Source organism: Ochotona princeps, chromosome 27, assembly GCF_030435755.1.
Source record: "Ochotona princeps isolate mOchPri1 chromosome 27, mOchPri1.hap1, whole genome shotgun sequence".
Taxonomy (NCBI): Eukaryota; Metazoa; Chordata; class Mammalia; order Lagomorpha; family Ochotonidae; genus Ochotona; species Ochotona princeps.
In genome coordinates, this window is record NC_080858.1 from 4,447,663 (window position 1) to 4,461,217 (window position 13,555).

Genomic DNA, 13,555 nt, shown 5'->3' on the forward strand with positions numbered 1-13,555 from the left:
ATAAATCTTTAAGTGATCTCACTGGATCCCTGTAATTATGTGAAAGCAGCAGATGAAAACCATTAAGATGAAATTATCTTGAAACACAGGTGATTAATATTTTAAATACGTATACATTCATGTAATTCTGAGGTGAGTATCTTACAGTTAGTATTTGAAGACAAACTAAAAGTTCAAAACCCTAAACAAGCAAGGGCAATACATTTGCGGTGGGCTGCCACGGCACCTTCCATTTCCTCTATGTGATATTCTATTGGTCATCATATTTGTTACGTATCTTCCTGTGTGTTTTACAAATAGACCACAAATTCTACAAAGCCAACTGTCAAGCCAAATCTTTCCAGTATTTTAACTCTCACATCCACCACAATAGCAGGTGCTCTCATAAATGGAATATTTTCACTTTATTTTTAAAATTTACTCATTTTGAATTTGAAAGTTAGAGAAGCAGGCAGAAGTAGAGAGATTTTCCATGTCTGCAGTGCCCACAGTACCTGGCACTGGACTAGGCTAAAGTCAGAAGCCAGGAATTCCATTCAGGTCTCCCATGGGGGTCGCATGAACCCAAGTGTTTGAGCCCCAAGCTGCTGCTTCCCAAGTACACGGGCTCAGAAACGGGGCCAAGACTCAAATCCAGGCACCAGGAAATGAAAGATAAAGGACCCCAAGCAGCATCCTTATCAGTTTACCAAGAACACATTTTTAGAAAGTCCTCCAAAAAATGCATTAGATCTATTCCATAGAAACGTTGCCTATGCCCAACCTGAATATCTGATGGCATCGTGTTTTCATTGCTAAGCATCACTGTTAACATTTCATCATCTCTGGGGTTTGCTACTATCCAGATACTGTCTTATGCTCATTTGTATAAGCTCAATCTTAACTGAGTTTCTGAGTCTCAACAAAATAACTAGTCAGGGGCCCGGCGGCGTGGCCTAGCGGCTAAAGTCCTCGCCTTGAAAGCCCCGGGATCCCATATGGGCGCCGGTTCTAATCCCGGCAGCTCCACTTCCCATCCAGCTCCCTGCTTGTGGCCTGGGAAGGCAGGAGAGGACGGCCCAATGCACTGGGACCCTGCACCCGCGTGGGAGACCTGGAAGAGGTTCCTGGTTCCCGGCATCGGATTGGCGCGTACCGGCCCATTGTGGCTCACTTGGGGAGTGAATCATTGGATGGAAGATCTTCCTCTCTGTCTCTCCTCCTCTCTGTATATCCGGCTTTCCAATAATAATAAAATCTTTTAAAAAAAAAGTCAGGATGTTCTGTTTTGTATTTGAATATGAGACATTGTTTTTAATGTAATTTGATGAATAAATGCTTCTCAGAAATCATTGTACTGATTCTACTTTTATTTTCGTGTACACAAAAACAGCTTAACTGTACTCAATTTGAAATATGAACAGACTGGCATGCTTTATTGCACATAGGAAAATATTTTCACATGATGTATATTGCACATGATAACATCTATTAGGGAAGGTACAACCTTATAGTATTAGTCTATGTTTGATCATTATGAAATATTTCCTGATAGAGATTTACCATACCATGTATGGCACATTTTTCAATTTTATCTGTTTTACAAATTTCATCATATTCTTTGCCTTTATGGCTTCTCTGCAGAACATTGCATAGAAGGCTTTAAAGCAGAGATATCAAAAATACCCTGCAATTAAGAAAGTATGCATGTACATAATCAACTGTTTTTTGAGAGGAAAAGTGACAAACTGGCAAATTTCTCCAAAAAATGGGATCCGTTACAAAGTTTCCTTCCATAAGCATGTGTCCACTCGCAAATGCTGAGTGTAAGGCATTGATCCGTACTGAGCCCCACTCAAAACCCCTTTGGTTTACATTCAGTTTGCAAAGCAACCCTCCATCTCTTCCAAATAGTGCAAGTATGTGAAGGGCCCTTCACTGGTGGTGGTTCAACAATAAATAATGACTCCAAACCCAGGTAGCCTATCACTCCTGGGTTTAAAATAGACATAAAGTGCATCTGAAAAAATCCTCATTCTCATTCTTCCGCATGATGATCAGCCAACCCGTGACATTTGCATCTCACGGCAAAAACAAAACTAAAGAGTGTTCAATGCAGACCTTCCTGAAATGTCTGTCCCTTTTTCCACCGTCCTGTTTTAAAGATTTCCGGGATGCTACAAAGCTTTCTCACAAAGTCTTTCTCGGAAAGTTCTAGCAGTAGAGCAGCATTCCTTCACATACAACAGTTTATAGTTAAAAAAAAGATTTCTTCATTCTTTGGAGGGTTTGCTACAGATCCAGTGTAAATTCCTTTCACATTCTGTACTGCCAATGCTGGCACTATTCAGAAATGCACAGTTCTCGGATCCTGTAAAGTTGAACCTGTGAAATCATAAAGAAACTTAGAATTAATGTCATTTCCATGCAGCTATGTGAGGATAAACTTTGTAGTGGTGGTGAGCTCTGCTTTGCTCTCTCTCTTTCTCTCTCTCTTTCTCTCTGTGTGTGTGTGTGTAGTAGGATGTATACGGTAAGTCCAACAGACAAGAATTGAAAGGAGTAACACGTGGAGAAAACATGCTGAAATAAAAGTATATCATCCATTCAGTTGGCTTGCACAGGAATGATTCTTCATTCTTTTTGAGTTCATAGATTCATCAAGAAATAATTCCCAAAATTATATAGACCCAGCATCATGCATACCAGTGCATGCACATGTAGGAGTCTATGCCGCTGAGACCTATCCGTGAACATAAAACCATCAGACATTTATCCCTTTACTAGAGAGCTGAAGCTTCAGCCTTATTACTGTTTCAATATGTAGCAAAAAATTCTTGAGAAATTTATTCAAGTTGGGTTCTCAAGTGACAAAAATAAAGATCAAATATAAATATGAGTAATGAAAAGTCAGTCGTTTTAATTCTGGGAGAAGTTTTCCATGGAAACTTAAAAACAGGCATTGAAAATGTACTTTGTCCCTGTGGAGATGAAAACTAGCAAAGAGTGAAAAGGAATTGGGGTCAGCATTGTGCCATTGCAGGTTAACTTGCCACCTGTGAAGTGGGCAGCCAGTATGGACCCAAGTTCAAGTCCTGACTGCTCTGCTTCCGATCTAGCTCCCTGATGATCGCCGAGGGAAAGCAGTGGAGGATAACTCCTCGGTGCTGGGACCCTACATCTACGTGGGAGACCTGGAGCAAGCTCTTGGCTCCTGGATTTGGCTTGGGTCATTCCTGCTCATCATACTTATCTTGGGAGTAAACCAGCACATGAAAGTCCTCTCTCTCTCTCCATCTCTCCCTCTCTGTAACTCTGACTTTCCAATAAATAAAGAAATCTTTAAAAGTTGTTGGAATGGTTTTCCACCAAAACAGAAATACAAGATGAAAAATGCTGCTTTATTTTGCATCATCATAGGAAAACTGCTCGAATTTGTTCATGAAGAGCTCATCCTTCATGCTCAAAAGAGAAAATAAGATTTTTGCTTACCAGTTGTTAAATTCTTTGCCATTTGACCATTTCCATGACTGATCAGCCTCCTTTTTCAGCCCAATCCAATGGTCTGTTCTCCCCGCATATCGCTTTAGAAAGATCTTTTTTTAAAATACAAAAGAATTGCTGTGTTAAACAAATCACTGGAAGATTTCATAATAAATCCTGTTTCCCAAAATTGCAAACTAAGATCATTTATTAGTTCTAAATAAGATCAGCTCATTTGAATTTCTGATCTTGGAAGCTGTGTGATAAAATCAAACTTAAAAGACCAAACTGAACTCTCATTTTGATTGCAGGCTAATGTTATGACTCTCTGTGGCTAAGGTTTCCTGCACACAAAATAGGTACAGTGTTCTCACAAAGAAACAGAAGGAAAGCACAGACTCCTTCCAGTAGATCCAACAGCAGAATCTCATGAAATAGCCTTTGATCTTACCATGTGCTTTTCAGAATCAATGACTGCAAGAGTAGCACCAAGTCTGGAACAGGATTTGAGGGCCAGGGGCCAGCTGTGTGTTTCAGCAGAGAAGTAGTAACATTTCCTCTGGTAACCAACCCAGTCATCTGAGCATGAAGAAGCGGCGCCCTCTGGTGCAGGCACTGAGAACTGGCCAGGACAATTGTATTTGCCCACTGTGAAAGGCGAAAAGGTCTGCGTTAGCAACGGAAGAATCCACCTGCCCACAGCATGCAACGCTGCGGAGACTGAGCTGTGCTGGGTGTCAAAGTAAAGCACACAGCCAGGAGGAGAATTCTAAGTAAGAAAGCCCGCCTCAATCAGACTTCCATGGTGACTAAACATTATTGTGCAGGATATTGGGGGGCAAGGAACTTAGGGCCATAATATCAGAAAGTGTGGGTATTTCTTTTCTTTATTTTTTAATACCCAGAGTCTTTGGACTGAAAAGTGTAAAAAGTGCATTATCAATTCCAAGTAAAAGTTTGAATCAAAATGCCAGGTGGAGGTAATTAAAGAAGCAATAGCTATTATACTAGGTGGGGAAATTTTTTTTCAAAAAGTGAATTTCAGCAAACAAATCCAAAATTCAGAAATATCTGTTACTGAGGATCTTTCATAAAATCACAGAATTTCAGATTTGCAAGACACCAATGTCTCTTATTGCAGCTGTATCATTACATGTGTCACTACTAATAAGGACTTTCTAAATACAATCTTAAGAATTCTCAGCTACTCTTCTGTGGGCTTTGAGATAAAAGGCAAAAATTGGCTACTTCCTAGTTAATTCATGGCTTTGATATCAGTTTTTCCATCAACACGGAACATGAGGTCCATGTTTTTTCCATCTATTTACTTTCTTAGAATCCCAATGATCACCTTTCATTCCAGTTGGAAACATGTGTTCAAAAGTCATTTTTGTGCCTAAATAATGCATAAATCATAGACTCCTCCCCCAAACAGGGACTGTTATTTATTTTCCAGTAGAAAGTTAGCCATGTGTGGTCCCTGGGATAATCCCAAATTAACAAGAGCGTGGGATGCTGACAGCTGATGAGCCCACACTCACCTGATAAGGCGATGAGAACTATAATTAAAATGGTGGTGAAGACCACACCCATCACAGCACATGGGATGGGCACTTGAAGAGATCCTTCATGATGTGTTGTAAAATGGGAGTGTGTGGCATCATCTGAAACAGAGAAAAGTGAGAAGGAACCCAGGTTTATTTTGCGTGGGACACTTTCTTGGAAGCATTTTAATTTTAAAAATAAGATTTTTTTCCCCCAATCTCTTTCAGTTTGTAAGTTAGTTTCCTCAAACTGTGAGGCAATATAGTTTCTTGGTGGCTACAAATAAAACAATTCAGGTTTAATACTGAGATAGTAAAATCATTTTCAAATATGTACATTTTATCCCTCTATCTCTACTTAGCACAAATATATCTATCTTGTAGCTTTGATTATTTTAGGTCAGTTACTATTGATTGTTTTGATTAGAATAAGAACATTTTCTAAAAACACAGTTACCCTGGAATGTACATAAGAACATCTCTCGCCTCCTGTAGTTACCATTTGAGAGACAATATGAATGGTATAAATGTGAGTAATGTAAAATAAAACCTGGAACTGATATTTAATGTCTAAAATTGGAAAGATTAAAATGTTTAAAACATGATGATTGTTTTATTAAAATTGGTGCATATGTGGAAAAACTGGAATTTTTCTATATTATAGGTAGAACAGTCCTTGAGACAATATTTTGGAAATATTTTTATAAGATTAGATACATAATTGCTTATGATCCAGCCTTTATTGTGTAGCCACAGAGTAAATGACAGGTATTTTCCCAGAATCTTTGTACAAGAATGTTCACATCAGCTTTGTTCTTTAGGGCTGAATCCTACCCATCAACAGGGGACCAAGTATGTAAATCACAGTATAGTCAGACACAGAAAAAATACTCAGCAATTTTAAAAGCCTGATGCTGAACCTCAATGATGTTGAATGAAAAAAAAAATCAAAACATAAACTATCATTTGGTGTGGAGATGTTCACTTACATGGCAAAATTAGCTAAACTAAGATATGTTGACAGCAATCAAATAGTTCGATTTAGGTGTGTGGGAAAGGCAATTGAACTGGAATGAGATACAAGGGAAATTTCTCAGGAGATGGAAATATTCTGATATTGATTGGAGTTATGGTTACACATTGTCATAACTCATTAGCCTATACACCAGCAAGCAATGCATTCATTGTAAGTTACACATCTGTCAAAAGAATATGTGAATGAAGAGCAAAATACTTGATTTTTCCACCAAAAGAAATTAAAATAACAGAGAAAGCAATAAGGATTAATTTTTTTTATTTCTCCTGCATGAAGATAAAGACAGTCAAATTTTTCTTTAACCAGTAAAAAATATTTTTGTGGAAGTATTTAGAATAGGAATATAATGTGAAAGATGATAATTTGTTGTTTAAAAACAGACTAGAAGGAAGTCTGGGGGAAAAAAGACAGGAACGTTTTCACTCCGATTGTGCAGTTTACTTTTGCAGAATGAATGATCAGGATTTGAGAAGCATGGCCCTGCAAAAATGTTCTGTTTTGTTCTAAAATCCCCTTTTACAATCCCTAGGATGTTCTCAAACGGATGAAAGGGAAAGTATAAGAGTGAGAAATCATCTCAAATGTTAAATCATTTTCATGATTAAAATGGTGTGTGTCTAGGACCTATCTTGAAATCCACGTGTTGGTTTTTTTTTTCCCTTTAGCAGTGGATGTCAATTTCTGCTTTTGTCCAGCATGTTCTTCCCAGCACAGAGCTATACTTGGGTTTTGCAACAGAAGCCTTTATCTCACTCCTTTCTGATTCCATTCCTCTCTGCTTCTCAGAGCAGATCTTCCTGTGTCACTCACCCACTCATTACCAGACACAGTCTTTGGTACGAAGAGTAGCAAGATCAGAGCTCTGTCTAGTTTCACTTCTCGTCATGGGCTGCATGGATTCAAGACAGCCATAGAGCATCATGGTTCTACAAGTCCTAACACAGCCAAGCTATCCTAGCGCTCCAGGGCCCAGCTCAGCCCATTGGTTCCCTCCCTCAGTGGATAAGTTGAGCAGGTAATTCTTTGACAACACTGAATTTCCATTAGTGAGGGTACAGTTAACCGCAGCTTGTCACCTAGGTAACAAAACATTCCCCCACTAACACACTTCTGTTTTGCTTACAAATCCTAATCACTAATGAAGAATTTCAAAGTAAATCTACTCTCTTATTACCTATTTAATCACCCAGGAGTGACCCAACAACGATTATTCATATTAATAAAGCAGCTATAAGAACAGCATAGACATATCCAACAGAAAATTGGAATGATCATTGAAAAAGTGAGTTCTAGCATTAAGTTCTTTCAATTGCTGAGTTCTTTTTTTTATTATTACCACTTTTCTTTCTTTTATTTAGTTTCATTATCCCCTCCTCCTTTAATTTTTGGCAATTCAAATAAGTCTTAAAGTTGTGAACAATTTGATTACACCCAAATTTGGGGTCTTGTATCTTTCACAGTTTTTTTTTTTTTGTTTTGAAACAAAGGATGGGTTATCAGTAACTGATGATTCTCTGTAGCAAACCAACCTAGGAGATATGCAGTCAGAAAATCATTTACATTACTCTGTACCTTGCTTACCAATAAACTCTAATTCCCAAATATTAGTGTTTTGGGAAAAAAAAGTCACTCATTAGGGAAAAAGATTTAGAAAAACAATGAGGAAAATACTGGTAGCAGGAACAGAGTAGGTATGTGGATAGAAAACAATAGGAAAATTAATGCTCATTATTTTGATAAAAGTGGAAATAAAGGCCTGATTTTTGTACATAATTCAAGGCCAGTGATTCAAAGTTGAAACAAAAGAAGAAAGGAGTGGTAGGAAAAAGAATCCTAAATACTGCCAACGCAGGGCCCGCAGGTATCCATCCTAGTGACCAAGACACTGCCATCCCAACACTGAAACTCACTACTGTCCAGCTTCCTGACAATATAGGCCCCTGGAAGGAGCATTGCTGATCCAAGTGGTGGCTTCCTGCCACCTATGTGGGAGACCTAGATTGGATTTCTGGCTCCCAGCCCTACCCTTGCTGTGGCAGGCATTTGGGAAGTGAATCGGCCAGGCAGGATCTCTGTTTATTCTCTTCCCCCCTCTCTGTCACTCATAAATAAATAGGAAACTAATTTTTTTTTAAGTAAAGGAATACTAAAAGCAGAAGAGGACATTTTTCAAAATTATTTTATTATGTTTTCCTGATAATTAGCAGTAGATATTGCAAATGTTTGGATACTCACATAGCTATTCTTTGAAAGACTGAAAACCTGCACATTTCCAGCAACTTGACAACACGGTCACCAGCATAGAATGAAACACACAGAAAGCAAATAAAGATACAACAGAAAGCAACCAAGACTGCAGTTGTTTATGTGGGAAACGAAGTTTTCCACAATAAGAAAACATTTCCTGGAGTACATGCAGGTGAAAAAAATAACAGTTGTAGAACTGGGCCAAGGCAGGCAATTTTCTAATTAAGAAATTTAAGATCATGTAAACTGAAACAAAAAAAAGATCCTGAAAGATGTGAAATGTATTCTGTAGCTTCCTTTCCTCTCGGATATCCTCTCTTCTGATATATAAAAAGGAATTAACCTCTTCTCACTTTATCTTTTATGTTTGCTGAAATGAAACCTACGTTCTCTAGCACATAAAACTTCATTTTCTTCGCTACCCACCGTTACGTATTGCATCACTCCTACCAGATGTAAATGACTAATATAGGACAAGTCAGTTCTGACTTACTTTGTTGGCCTCTCTCCAGATGCAAAGAGCTGTTCTCCGTTAAGGAACAACCTTCAGAGTCCATCTTCATGAAGATTCCCTGGGGTAAACTCAGGCCAAGTTAGTCCACAGCGAAAGTCTCTCCTGGGCTCCTGTTTGGTGTGTGACTCTCTGAGGCATCTCGGCGTTTATATTCCGTTATGTTGTCTCCACCCCCTTCCTCTCACCTCCTCTTTTGTTCAACTATGTCAGTTCTCTTTAATTTATGCTCCAGTGGCCCAGACAATTTACACTGTGTTGTGGTGGTGAAGTCTGGGTTTTCCCTGATGTTTGAAAACATGCTTTCTCACAGATGTAGGTGTAACATGAAAAGACAGTGGGAATTTCCCAGAACCTCATATGTGTCTCCTTAACGTTTTAGAAAATGTGAAGAAGACAGTGTACTCTCTGTAAGGGCTTAGTAGTTAAAATAGTCCTATGGTTTGTATGGAAATAATTTAAGGAGAAAGAGCATAATACCTTCCAGGAATCCTATACACTCATTCCTTAACATATTTAGCAGCTAATATTTGTCAAGCACCTGCTGTGCATCTGACAATGCTTGAAGATTTACCACTGAATAAAATGACCGAAGTCTTTATCTTCATGAATCTTTCTCCAGTCTGGAAAAGTTTCCTTGAGGAAGCTATGACCTGGCCTTTGGAACTGCTCCTTCTTCCCGAAAGACAAGCCCTTTTAAGGTGCCATTTACTAAGTTGCTGCTGTAATGCAGGAAATCGAAATCTTGTGGTCTGAAACTTCCTTGCTATGTTCTAAAATTGTTTCTCTTTATCTGTTTCATTTATCTCTTGTTCCTTTTCTCATTGTATTTTTTGCCATCATTCAGACTGCCTTTAGTGCACTTCAGCAAGACCTTGTTTTTCTCTTGTTTTCTGGATAACTCTGTTCAAATATCTCTTAGACTTCAGGCATCTGCAGTATGGATGCTATTAAAATGACGTGGCCATGATATCAGCTTCATTCAGGGGAGTTATGTAGGTCAACTTAAAAGGAATGCAGAAGGTCTTTATATATAGGGAATTAAAGGAACAATTGAAATACCACTCCAGATAATATGAAGGCAATTGACAGCTCAGAAATGGAGGTTCTGTGCTCTGCCAACTCCCCCCACCAAACTACTCAAGGTAATTGAAGGCACAAAAGCAGATCCAGAGGCTCCGCACATCTGACCCCTCCTGCCTCCTACTGTACTACTTTAGGTTAATTAACTACCAGAGAACTTTGGGCTCTAGCTGTTCCTTTGCTACGTCCTGCTGCTTCGTTAATTGAATGTATGGAAACTTCGTCCTGTATAGCCCTTAAGATGATTGGAGGGTAAGAGCTTAAAAATCCTTGAGTTTAGCAGCACTGTGCAACAGCTCCTAGTGTGTAGTGGGAGCTGCTGTCACCAAGCTTGGACAATAAAGACTCCACCTTCAACTCTACACTCATGTCTGACATGATATCTCTCGCTCTCCACAACAAATAATAATTTTGATATCAAGAATGTATCATCAAAATCTCCTCTTTAAAGAAATTCTCTTTTCAGAATGAAGTTACATAGTGAAAATATTTTATTAGGTGGTGGAAGTTTGGTATGGAAGCTTAAAGCCGCGTCTTGGGGTGCCCACATCTCATGTTATAGTGCCTAGGTTAAGTGTAGGCTCTTCTACTTTGAACCCAGCTTTCTTCTAACGTATAACCTGGAAGGCAGCTGATGATGGCTCTAACACTTGAATCCCTGCCACTCCAGGGAGACCCTGATGAAGCTCTGAGCTCCTGGCTTTAACCTGGCCCAGCACTGTCTATTGTGAACATTGGAGCAAATCAGTGGTAGATTGCTCTCTCTTCTCTCTCTGTCCTTTTCAATTAAAATGATAATAACTATTTTTAAACTAAAAATTGTTTAAAACGGATGAAGGGAAGAGAAGGAAATGGAGGGAGGGAGAGAAGAAGGGAGGAAAAAGAAACATAAACTCATATGCCTAATGGGGATGCACATCTACAGAAGTGAAGTGGGTCATTAAGAACGTCTCCCTATCTAAGACACCAAGAAATGAAAAACGGGCCTTCTTTGCTCCCATTCTGTTTTCAAATCAGGTTCTTAGACCTATAGCTGCATACTGCATACCTATACTGCATGTATTTAATGCATAAGTCATACCATTTTGGTGAGATGTTCAATCACTTTTTTTCCACCCCTACAGGCTTCCTACCAAAAGTGCCATCAAATGCAAAGACCTTCTTGGAATCTTCACTGTGACCTTCCCCACTTATCATTCCTCTCTCCAATAGCAATCTTACTATGGCACAAAAGTGCCAAGCGTATCTCCCCTGCCAGGTAAGTATAAAGATTTATTTTATTTTTATTACAAAGTCTGTGGAACCCAAGAAAGAAAATATCCTTACCCACGTTGATATCACCTTTGCCCAGTGTTCTCATCCATGTGCAAAGGACTTTTCAATATTTTATTAGAAACTGGCGTTTATTTTCTGTCAGCTTTATTTACATTTTGTTTCAGATATGACAAAGAGAAGTTTAAGGTCACTCAGTGATTGTTCCTGTCCATTCAGTGACCTGGGCAGTGGGAGCAGCAGGTCTGTCTTTGGAGTTCTTAAGGAACTGTTGAATAGGAACAGAGAGCACCTGCTTGTACCAGATTAGATTAGTGGAGATCTCTCTCTCTCTCTCTCTCTCTCTCTCTCTCTTTCACTCTCTTTCCATATATATATATATATATGAATCTACTGCCATCTGGCTTCAGCCTGGTCCAGTCTTGGCTATTGTGGCTCTCTGGGGAGTGAACCAGCATATGGAAGAACTTTCTGTTTTAACCTTGATTTTTAAATACATTCTTAAAATCTTTTTTTAATGTAAAAGATCAACTACTTTTCTATAAAATAAGAAAAATTGATTTTGCATAATAGTATTGGTACGCCTTAATTATTCAATGTTTTATAAGAGAGTGGGAATTTGATAGATACAATGAAAAGAGAAAGTTCCTCATTTGATGCGTGACACTAAGAGATAATAATCAGAAATCATAACTGCTGATGCATTATGAAGTGCCTCTTGTCTGTCGGGGACGAAAACAGAGGAAATTGCACTCTTCCTCCACGTCTTCTGACAGGTGTCACAGCACTATGTGCTCAGAGTTTCCTGCAGTGAATGGCTATTCTATATACATCTATAAATGTGCATGTGTATGTATAAATAATTCATATGTAATACATAATATGTTTAACATGGATTTTGTATTTATGTCATTGGCCAAACAAAAAGAAATGTTCCCTAGAAATCTTAATTCAAGCAAGTCAATAGCCAGGGATAGGCATCTGGATTCTCAGTGAAGAAGCCATGTAGACACCTCCATTCTATATCAGAGTATCTGGGTTGGGGTCCCAGCTCACATCTGATCCCAGCTTCTGTGAATGCGCACCCAGCAGCAAGTGGTGGCTCCAGTGTCTGCCACCCAATGGGAAACCTGAAATGCCTTCCAGACTCCAGTTTTTGTCTTGGTCCAGGTCCAATAAGACAATAAATGAGAGCTCTCTCTGATTCTCGCTGTCACTCTTGCCCTTACACTTTCTTTTCACTCCTCTATCTTTTCCACATACATAAGATGAGTAAATGAAAAAGCATTTTAAAAACTCCCTTTAAAAGAAAACATAAAGGCTTTCATCAGTGTAGCTATATGACAAGGATCAGCATGTGCTACCTTCATTCTGACGTCATTTTTCTCTCCATCTTTATGGGGACAGCAACCTCTTTTGATGAAATTAGCACTTGTGTGAATGGGAGAAGACAGCAACAGGTGATTGGCAGGGCTCCTCAGCGCCCACTGACGCTCATGTGTTCAAGGGCGTTCACAAGAATCTGAACTTCACTGCTGAATTAATTCTATCATTAACCTGCCTTTTATAACTCATAACTCCTTTTAAAGGGTTTTCCCAACATTGCATTCATTGACAATGTTATGCTTGTTAAAAATACATCATTCACTTACAAGAGTGTCCTCTTAGATAAAATAAAGCATGCTCATTGAGTTAGTCAATATTTGTTAAAGAAAAGCAGTCCTAGTTGTGAAATTCCAAGAAATAGAAGCATTGAGGGGGGAGGAGACACAGTGTGGGAAGACAGGGGTCGTGGGTTTTTTACTTGCCTTTTATTCATCCATATTTGGAAGCTGACTTCCTGTGTGGTCAGCCGTGACAGAAACAGAACTTGTGTGCAACAACATTTATCAATCTTCTTATGAAACACATAGGACAATAACATCTGATACAGCTTTCTACTTTTTAGGGATTTCTAACGTTTTATTTCATAAGTAGTATGTCAAAAAATTATTTGCTAGCTGTATGTCAGAGATTATCAGCTATGTTCCAGAGTTTAGTGGAGAACATTGAAAAATCGGGCCTGAAGAAAGCTTTAAGAAGCGATTCAGGCACCACACCTTAACGCGGCTCTCCTTCACTTATATGACCTTATATGAAGAATCCGGGGGAAGGTATCAGAAAGGAAATGAGGTAATGTGAGGAAGATGCAAACCAGTGCAGAGCGGGCAGGAAGGGCAGTCCTTACCAGCCGGCAGCTGCCAGCAGGATGCTGTGACCGCTGCACATGTGTCGGGAACCACAAACTTCCGACCTGAGACAGTTTCCAGAGACAAACTGTTCATTTGCTGCCTTTTTAAATCTTGGATTTTGTCTTTCAATGGGTGAATCGGGTTTCTGAGTAGCTCTTAATCTTGTGAA

General features: G+C 39.0%; 1 protein-coding gene across 1 annotated transcript; it reads right to left on the reverse strand.

Moving 5' to 3' along the window:
• Positions 1 to 1,836: 1,836 nt before the first annotated feature.
• CD69 (CD69 molecule) lies at positions 1,837 to 8,949 on the reverse strand. Its single transcript, XM_004599066.2, has 5 exons — positions 8,783 to 8,949; positions 5,004 to 5,126; positions 3,914 to 4,110; positions 3,472 to 3,575; positions 1,837 to 2,364 (listed from the first exon to the last, which is right to left on the reverse strand). The coding sequence occupies exons 1-5, from the start codon at positions 8,850 to 8,852 to the stop codon at positions 2,253 to 2,255; spliced, it is 606 nt and encodes a 201-aa protein (XP_004599123.2). The 5' UTR covers positions 8,853 to 8,949; the 3' UTR covers positions 1,837 to 2,252.
• Positions 8,950 to 13,555: the final 4,606 nt, after the last annotated feature.